Genomic DNA, 10000 nt, shown 5'->3' with positions numbered 1-10000 from the left:
ATATACATATACATATAGATAGATGTAGATATAGATGTGGGTCATAACATGGTTGCAACGCAGCGGGTGCTGACCTCGGTCGTGGCAGAAACGTTCATAGAACCACTTCCTGTTTGTCAGTTTGCCTTCAAAGTGAAAGCACAATGTTTGTGTTGTTGCTGCCACGGTTTATATTGAACTAAATTACAGAGCTTTTGAATTTAGTTTTGAAGATCATGTTGATTTTGCAGTTCGGAAAGTCTTTTAAACTTATGAATATAAAACACACAAGTGAACTGTTCTAAAGACAATTTAGGTTAATGGAAAATCTAAGTTGCAGCTCCGGTCCCGTTTTGACCAAATCTGAATCAGCAACTCTCCAAAACACACAATCGTTTACGTGCTGTTTTAATGTGGTGGCACTGTTTACTTTCAATCAAACCTTATTGGTTAAAGAGCCCCCCCGTTGACAGACCAGGTATTAGACACACAACACATTGTCAGATTAATTGTGCGATTTGCGCCGTAAATATTAAATGTGCCGGACTTACATGCTAATCCCTCCGTGCTCCTCCAGGATAGCTTCCCTTTGAACGGGGTTTTCATTTAATTTGCGAAATGATTTGTGTTCCGTGTTTTCGGCGGCCGCCCCTAAGAAGACAATATTGGAATTACAGTAAGCTTCTTATAAGCTGATACAATTATTGAGGTGAGGAGTTTACGTCGTCTCGTGAAAGTGGGACCTTATGCTCTTTCAATTTAGAAAACAACACAACTTTTACGATGATAGAGACATTTGATCCTCTGGCATATGCTGCGTCTTTGTGTGATGAATTAATGCCGGAGAGCAGCTGGTAATATACGTTTATCACCTTCCCGCTGCTGTTTGGGGATTGACTGATAACAAAGGAGCCGTGATTAGTTTTTGTTGAAGGCTTTAGAGGAGTTTGAAGTACTCAGATACTTCACTTAGGGAAAACAACCAATATAAAAACATTAAAACAGACCTAAAACCATATTTTAATTCCGGAAGTATTAAAAGTAAAAGAACTTGTCCTGCAGAAGAAGCGTCTCTGTAACCAAAGTATTATCAAACTTTAGTTTAGTCCTGTGGTTCAACACAAGGGTCACCTCCTTCCAAAGGGTCACGAGATAAATCTGAGGGGTCGTGAGATGCTCGATAGAAAACACAAACAAAGCAGTTTTGAGTTTTTTTCGTTCTTCTCTCTAATGTTTTTCTGCCGTTTGTGAAATATTGGAAACTTGTAACTTATTTAAATTAAACCATCTACAAGGTGTAGAGGAGAAATCCCTGGTTTACCACAAAGCACTTGTAAAAATCTTAATCTGAACAAGTATTCATACATTTTAAATAAATGTGGTGGAGGAGGAATTTAAATACTCGTGTGAGGTACAAGAACTTCAAACTGGACCTAAGTGCAGTACTTGAATTCATGGTTCTGTGCAGTAATAGAGCAATAACCTTGTGATGTTTGAATATTGCAGACTTAGTGAATCCACACGTGTCGACCTTTAAGCACAAAAGAAGGAAGTACAGCAATGTGTCAAACTGTAATAACGGCTCAGTGTTACACTGTAAAATGTGTCATTATTGCTAAAAATTTAAATACAAAACAACTGCAGTGGAACTCAGTAGAGCTCGTTCCTCCATCAAGGCCCAACAGTCTCCTTGAATTCCATCAAGCTGCTGCAAATTACACACATTCCTAGATATCAGTTCCATAAATGTACCAGATTTTTGGATCCAGGAATTCATACCTTGGAAATCTACACCCAATCTATCTTGCTTATAAAAAAAAAAAACACAAAAAAATAAATAAGGGGGAAAACATAACCTCCTCTAAGGAGGTACAAATCTGGATGTTTATGGGTTTTGTCCGAAGTCTGTTCCAACCTTGGAAGAAATCGTTAGACCTAATTTGCTCAAACGTTCACTGAGATTTCTGAAATGCTTTGATTTTGGTGATAAAGGTCAAAGTTCAAGGTCAGTGCGGCCTCAGAAAACATGTTGGTGTTAATTCTGACTTTACAAATGTCACAGGATCAAAATCCTGATGAGAATTTTATGTCCAAATGGACAAAGGTCGAGTTGACTGTGACTTTATTAAAAAACCATAACTCAGGAGCAGACGTTGGGGATAATGAGTGAAACTTGAAGAGTTAGCGGAGGCCGAGTGAGAATAGTTTGGTTCTTTTGAATTTCCAATGTTTAGTTCACTAATCCGATCCTGCCGCTGACTTCACAGAATCATCCTTCTCCTCAGCTGGTGGACTGGTTACCGCTGATCTCTGGGATCCATGAGAGCAGAACCAGATGTTCCAGTGCAGCCTGTGAAGGTCACAGCCTCCCCAGCCTGATGGCGCTGCGTGGTACTGATCGAGGGCAGATGTTCACGGGGGTGATCCATTCCATATGGCCGCCACTCGTCCACGAAGCCTTTTCACAGCACAGCGCTTGTAAACACGCTTTAGTTCCCTGTTCCCTGGGTTTCCTGCCCCTGTAAAACATGTCCTAAATCCAATCACCTAGTCCGTCTAAAGGGGATGATGTTGATGAATGGGAATGTGTAGTGGTAGTAGTGACCTATACTGTAAGCCCCTGCTGGGATTACAGGCAGGCAGGCAGCCAGCCGGCCGCCCAGGTCTGGCGAGGGCACCAGGAAACAGCCCGAGCTTACCGAGGGATTGTTTGGACAGACAATGGTGTCTACCTGGTTTTAATCTCTGCTCAGAGAGAGTACAGGGGATTGGCAGCGTTTAATAAACCAAAGTGCTCCTATAATCAGGATTTGCCAAAGTGCCCCTTTGTGTTAATCGGACATTTTTTACAGCATGGTTTTTGACATCTGCCACAGCGAGTGGTGTTAACCCCCCCGCTGCCACAGCTGCGTGCAGCGGCTTCACCGGACGTCCTGGGACACGGCGTGCAATTACACAAACACAGCGTGCTCAGTGGGAAACGTTCTGCACACGAGTCACACTTCTATCAGGAAATCTAAAAAAAAACAAGGATTCAGAAACTGTTCCTGCAGGAGAAAGGTTCCAGGTTCCAGCCTCTTTGTGTTATTATATCTCTCTGTGTGTTGAATAATCTGCAGGACGCCGGCGACCTCCAGCCCAGCGGCTCGCCGCGGCACAACCTCATTACTCACTAAGCACAGGCTAATAGAGCCGGGACGTGTAATTACTTCATTGCTAAAATAGAAAGCTGCATTTTAGTAATTAAAGTCCAACGTATCAGCGGTAAAGCACGATAAAAGAGTTTTAAAATCGAGGATTACAACAGTAAATCCCGAGCGGGCCAGATGTGAGAGCGGGGGGGGGCGGGGGTGCACTGCATTGTGGGACCAGATTAAACAGGAAATCCCACAGGACCGCACTGTCTTTCCCCTGCAGCTTACGGGCTCGTGTGGACTCAACAAGCTGTAATCCACCGATTAGCTGATATAATCACCTGTAAATACACCTGGGCCACGATGTGACTCTGGGCCATCAGGTCCAGCGAGTGTGTGTGTGTGTGCGAGTGTGTGTGTGTGTGTGTGTGTGTGTGTGTGTGTGTGTGTGTGTGTGTGTGTGTGTGTGTGTGTGTGTGTGTGTGTGTGTGTTGTTAAGACTCACATGCACTTTCTGAGAAGCAGACAGACAGCTGTACTCGATATGTGATCTGACTGAGTTCCCAGAAACTGGACTAAGCAGATGAAGCCTGTTTAACTCCCATGTAACATTTATAATATAAACCTTAATAACACACTAACTTGTGGTTCCAGTAATAAATGTAGTTGTGCGAAATTCCTTTTGGAATACATATAAACACTCTATCTAAATGTACTTGTATCCGTTTATTTACTAAATGCTAATTACTGTTAGCTGTTTAGCTTTGAGCAAAAACACTACGTAACATTGAATATATTTTTGAAAATTGTTCCTCATTAACAAATTCTCATTTTTATTTAAATGAGTAAGACTTTCAGGGGTCAATCAGAGTTCAGCTGGGGCCAGTGCCCCCCCGGCCCCGCCCCAGGATTCACCCCTGATGCCAGAGTACAGTTTATACAAACAAAAACCTTTTAATGTCCGATGCATTTACAGCTGCAGCTAACAAATACTGTTAAAACTACTTTATTTTATGTCCATTAGCAAATGTGTTTTAATGTAAATTTCTGGGCGTATTTCAAAAAACATTTCTCGTGAACAGACACAGTAAAAAATGAATAGTTTAACACGTTTATAGATCAGAACCCAACGGATATTAATAAATAAAAATTGTTCAATGTGAATTTTTTACAGACATATCAGGATCTGTGTGTGTTTAGAAATATGAAACATTCTAATTTACATAAATAACTCTTATTTTTTACATAAAACAATTGTTTTCTTAATTCAAATTATCTATATTTGGTTGTATTCCTGTTTTCTCGGTTAAACTGTAAGATGTCAATCTACATGTACATTTCTGATTGAATGTGTGTAAGGTCTGATTTCTCACATTTTAGTCACTGGAACCAGAAATATTTAGTCGCTTCAGTTTATAACCATATTGATAAGTAGATAACAATTGTCCCTTCTTTTATTTTTTAATATTTAAAGTACAACTTGCTGCTACACCTATTTAAATTCTACTAGAATAAACTTGAACATGTACTTTTACTGGTGGAACTACTTTCTTTTCAGTATCAATACTTCTTCCTCCTCCAGGTTCTCTTCAGTTCAGGGTTTGGTGATAAACATAAAATTGAACATGACCCAAAAGCAACAGGTTCATCTCAACATCGTGACATTAAAAACGAGATGACGTCATTATTGCTGCAGACACAGGAAGTCACGACCGCTCTGTAATTCTTCTTCACCTCCGTAAACCTCCTCCGCCACCGGCTGTCTGTCTGCGTCAAAAACCACGAGGGACGAGAGCGAGTGGAACAAGTTCACGTCTTTTTTAATGCGATGCCGTTCACATTCAGCCTCTCTCCTCAGATCACTCCATTACAGTGGATTAAACCATTAAAACGGGGGATTGTGAATTTAGGGATTTTTTATTCTGTAAGACACTTTAAAGTCATTCCTGAAAGAGGAAACAAATGATTTTGGTTCATAGCACATTCATGCCTGGCGAGAAACAAAAGATTAAGACTACATCAACGACAAAAAAAACATGGAAGCAAAACAATATAAACAATAATCTTATATATAAAACATAGCAGGCATAATAAATATTACACATAAACAAGAACTAAAAGTAAACAGTTGAACCTATTTGGTTTTGGGCAAAGTTTGGAAACAAGGTTATAAATCACTGATGTGAAAAGCTCAGTGTGAATGTTAAGATTTTTTATTTATTTGTTTTTTAAACTGGAAAAAGCCGTTCCCACTAAAACCAGCTCTGCAGATTCACTCACATCCAACGCAAAGCTTTTCAATCTCCTATCAAAGTTACTATGAAAGTAAAGAAACACAGGAAATGAAATGTCTCAGAGAAAGGTGCTCAAACACAGGCGTTACTCAGGGGATTCAAGTGTAGACTTCTTTTTTTTTATTTTTAAATGTTCTTCCTATGACCAAGTTCTCTCGTGTGCACTTAACGAATCTATATTTGTGTGTCAGTGTGTGTTTGTGTTGCACATTTAGGCCTCAAGGCTGAGTGAACATATTCAGTCGTTGCTTTTTTTAGGAACAATCCACTCATCCTGTCATTAGTTCAACATACCGAAGGGCATTAGTTCAACCAAAAGATTAACAGTTAAATTAAAAAAAGGGTCAGTCTCCGTGGTAATGTAGCCGAGTTGTGATTGGACCACTTGGGTGTGTTTGTTGTCGGGAATCCTGTCGCCACCCGGGGGGCGTGTCCACCTTCAGGTGCGTTCGCGTCTTTGCAGGAAACGGGAATACGATTTTGGTTCAGTCAGGAAATCAAGGACCATGTGTCATTCGAACGCACACATTCACTCACTCACACACACATTCACACACATTCACACACACAAACGCAGACACAAACAGCAAACAATAAGTTCTAATTCACTGCGTGACTGTAAATGTAGTTTCACTCCTTAGTGATTCTTCTACTAAACAACGATAACTGTGCAATTTTTACTTATTTTCAAACCAGGAGTAGTACAAGTATTCAGAGGACGTCCTCGTAGGTGCTGTGGTTGTTTCTTTCTTTCTTTCTTTCTTTCTTAAACATGTGAAGAGAGTTTTCTTTCTCCTTCTCTCCGACAGAGAAGCTGCAGGATATAGTCCGAGCACTTCCACCAGGGGGCAGTACGTCCAAACCCTTGCACACACTCCTCCCCGGTCCACCTCAAGGTCCCAGCCCCCGGTAATGCTACTTCCGTTGCAAAGTGCAAGCAGTTAATTGTCTCTCTGCCTCTCCTTTCCCTTCAAGAAATGTCGGGGGGGGGGAACCAATGCAACAGCAAAGGGTGAAAAAAGAAAAAAGGATTGTTATTGTTCAAATGTAAAAATGATTTGAGTCAGTGTCCCCGAAAAAAAAAGAAAAAGCAACAGGAAGGGAGAGGGCAGCAAGAGAGAGAGTGCATCTGTGTCTCAAGAAATTCAGTCCATGTTGTTTCTTGTAATGTCCACATGTCGCTGATCAGCTGTTTGGAAGAGTGGTTATACCTCCCTGCAATAAAGAGAAAGACACGTTATTACTAGATAATAAACTATAGCATAGATTCATTAAATAACTTAAATTACTGAGTTATATAAATGAGATATGACGTGTTAATTATTGAGCTTTTGAGACGCTGGTAGATGGAGTTTGGTTAATTTGAACATATCAGGCTAACAGTTCCCCCCTGTTACCAGTCTTTGTGCTAAGCTAGGCTAACCCTTCTCTACTGTTTTAGATGCTTTCACACATGCACTGAATTCCAGGAAATGTCCGGACATTCTCTGGAGTTTCTCCTAAAGATGCAGACAAAGGTGGTAAGTGATAAGAGTTGACGCTTGTGTTAATGTGATGTAAACAAAAAAAAACTACAGTGGAATTTATATATTACATTCTGCCTCCATCTGTCATATATATATATAATAATTTCCTGCTGCATTAATCATGTGGAAAGCAAACTCCAGAGAAAGTCCTGAACCCAAATGTTTTTAGACATTTTTCCGGACTTCAAAGTTATCAACTAATCTTTTAATCTAACTCTCAAAAAGTCCTCTTCTCCCCTTCTTTTTTAGATGCTTTCAAACATGCACTGAATTCCAGATAATGTCAAGACATTCTCTGGAGTTTCTCCTGAAGATGCAGACAAAGGTGTGAATGTGATGTAAACAAAAAAACAAAAAGCCTCCATCTGAATGAAAAATTTCCATCTGCATTAATCATGTGAAAAGCAAACTCCAGAGAAAGTCCTGAACCCAAATGTTTTTGCACTTTGAGAATTAAAATTATAAACTATATTGATATTATATATCATGTTATACAGTAATATTGTCTTTTGCACACTCTGTCTACATATTCTTAGAGTCATAGTATATTATATTACCTATTGTATAGTCAAATACTTATATTCATACCTCTACTATATATCATATATTATATCATACTCTCTGTATATTCTTTGTATACATAAGTCTATATACACATATTTATACATGTGTACATGTAATAATTACTATTATTATATCACTATTACTATTATTATTATATATACTGTTGCTGCCATTATTACCATATACTGCTTTTATATTGGTATAATTACGATCATATATAAATATATACTATGTTATATTATATACTATATATACTGTACTATTCTTATATACTGTCTAACAATAACATTACCATCATATCATCAGTACTTTTACCATCATCTTGCCACTGCACCTTATCTACCTATTTATCTTGTGTTTCTGTTTTTATTCTTTCTACCTCAATATTTTTTATTTTATTCTATTGTATTTTATTGTATTCAAATATACCGGCTGCTATCACGACTTAATTTCCCTTCGGGGATGAATAAAGTAATCTATCTATCTATCTATCTATCTATCTATCTATCTATCTATCTATCTATCTATCTATCTATCTATCTATCTATCTATCTATCTATCTATCTATCTCTCTATCTATCTAAAGTTATATATTAATCTTGTAATCTAACTCTCAAAGGTCCCATGAGTTTCTCCTCAGGATACGAAGCAGCTCTTTGGAATCAGAGTGTTTCAGACTTACGATGCAGTGAGTGTGGAGTTGAGGACCAGAGTGGTGCGGATCCTGTACAGCTGAGCCAGCGTCAGCTTCTTGTGCTGCTGAGCCGGAGACTTCCTCTTCTCGGCCGCCGCCTCCTCTTTCCGTCCCACGCAGGCAGGAGGAGACGTTTCGCCGTCCGAGCCGTTGCCGCGGGACTCGTGACCCTCACACTGTCCGGCTGGCGCCCGGCGGCCGGGCCTGGCCTCCGCCCTCCTCAGGCTGGCGCACACTTTGTCGGACGGCACGCCGGTGCTGGTGGCGTCCTCCTCCGTGCGGGTCTGTCCCAGCTCCGTCAGGCTCTTGCTGTGCACCAGCGACGGCGCCGGCGTGTCCCCGCAGTGCGACGCCTCCTGCTCCCGGGGGCTGAGCGAGTGTTTGTGGGTCGGGGAGGTTTTGCCGTAGAGCCGCTGCAGGAGGTTGTCCTCCGAGCGGGACAGGGTCAGAGTGGACAACCTCTGGAGACAGTGCAGTCGGGTCTGGACGTGAGGCCGCCGGCGAGGTTTGGAGCACTGGACCACGGACACCTGGGATCCCAGTGAGGCAGCATCCTCCTCTTCCTCCTCCTCCTCCTCCTCCTCTTCCTCACTGTGATGCTCTTCTTCCAGCTCATCCACGTCTCCTCCTTCCCGCCCTTCCTCCTCCTCCTCAGTCTCCTCTCCCTCACCGGGCTGGGGCTGAAGTTCCCTCAGGAGGGTCTCGGGGGAGAGGGTCCCGTAGGCGCTGTCCATGGAGAGCGAGCGACACTGCGGGTCCAGCTCCTCGCCGCCCGGCCGCGCCTCCTGGTCGACCTCAGAGTAAATACTGGAGTGGACCTTGTGGGAGCTGGTGGACTGGGACCTCTGGACCTCAGAGCCCTCGGACTGAGGGGCCACATCCGAGTCCGAGTCCGTCTTGGTGGTCCCGAGGTTCATGTTGGGAGCAGGAGACTCGTGGTTTTCACCGGGTTCATCGATGTCCATCACCGACAGGGTCTCAGTGGAGCCGTCCGATTGGCTGAAAGGAGACGTGTGGTTAGTTAACTTGATGGCGAACGAGAATCCACTCAAAACAATCAGATCTAAACCTCATCAAGAAAATAGAGAATGAATGGAGTCACAGGAGTAACAGTTTATTCATATTGAATGTGTTGCACCAAATTAAACACCGATGCCGAGGGTAAAGATCCTATTTATTACTACAGATCCTATTTATTACTTTATCACTTTAATATGCACAATACTCATATACTTCTTATTGCCACACACTACCACACACCCTCCTCCAACCACTGATCATTTGCACTACTGTTAACTTTTTTTTGTACTACTGTATTACCCCGCCTATAGTGTATTCATATTTATATATATTTATATTTTTATCCTGCTCATAGTGTATTCGTCGTTCTTATATCATACAATTCCTGTTAATACTGTAATATTCCATTTATATTTCTACTGTTCAGATCTTATTTATTTACATTTTCACTTTAATATGCACGATACTCTGCACTTTTACTGCCTTTTTTGCACGTTTTATTTCGTTGTATAAGTACCTGTACTGTGCAATGACAATAAAGTTGAATCCAATCTAATGAATCTAATCTAAAGCTGAAAAGACGAAGGGTTCTGGAGCTACGTGAGCCTCTAACATTCTTCTCTTTAGACGGATTACCTGGAGTTCTGCTGGTCTTTGTGCCTCAAGCACGGGGAACTGGTGGTGGAGTTGCTGCTCTCCTCTTCCTCCTCCTCCTCTTCTTCACCCGAACACGTCTTCGGACTCTTCTGCTGTCGGAGGACCTCCTCAGTGCGGAGCCTCTGGAGCTGG

The 10000-nt window shown here is 41.6% G+C and overlaps 1 protein-coding gene across 7 annotated transcripts in view; it reads right to left on the bottom strand.

Annotated features, from left to right (window-relative positions):
* Positions 1-8175: 8175 nt before the first annotated feature.
* Positions 8176-10000, bottom strand: part of plekhg5b (pleckstrin homology domain containing, family G (with RhoGef domain) member 5b) — a 46693-nt gene continuing 44868 nt past the window's right edge. For all 7 annotated transcript variants that reach the window (XM_061074065.1, XM_061074066.1, XM_061074067.1 and 4 more), the window contains 2 exons: positions 9848-10000; positions 8176-9190 (listed from right to left, as the gene is read on the bottom strand). The exon at positions 9848-10000 is cut by the window's right edge and continues 2 nt beyond it. In XM_061074065.1, the coding sequence (XP_060930048.1) occupies positions 8176-9190; positions 9848-10000 (1168 nt within the window). The remainder of the gene's footprint in view (positions 9191-9847) is intronic.

Source organism: Limanda limanda, chromosome 7 (assembly GCF_963576545.1).
Source record: "Limanda limanda chromosome 7, fLimLim1.1, whole genome shotgun sequence".
Classification (NCBI taxonomy): domain Eukaryota; kingdom Metazoa; phylum Chordata; class Actinopteri; order Pleuronectiformes; family Pleuronectidae; genus Limanda; species Limanda limanda.
This window is presented reverse-complemented; position numbering and strand designations above follow the sequence as displayed.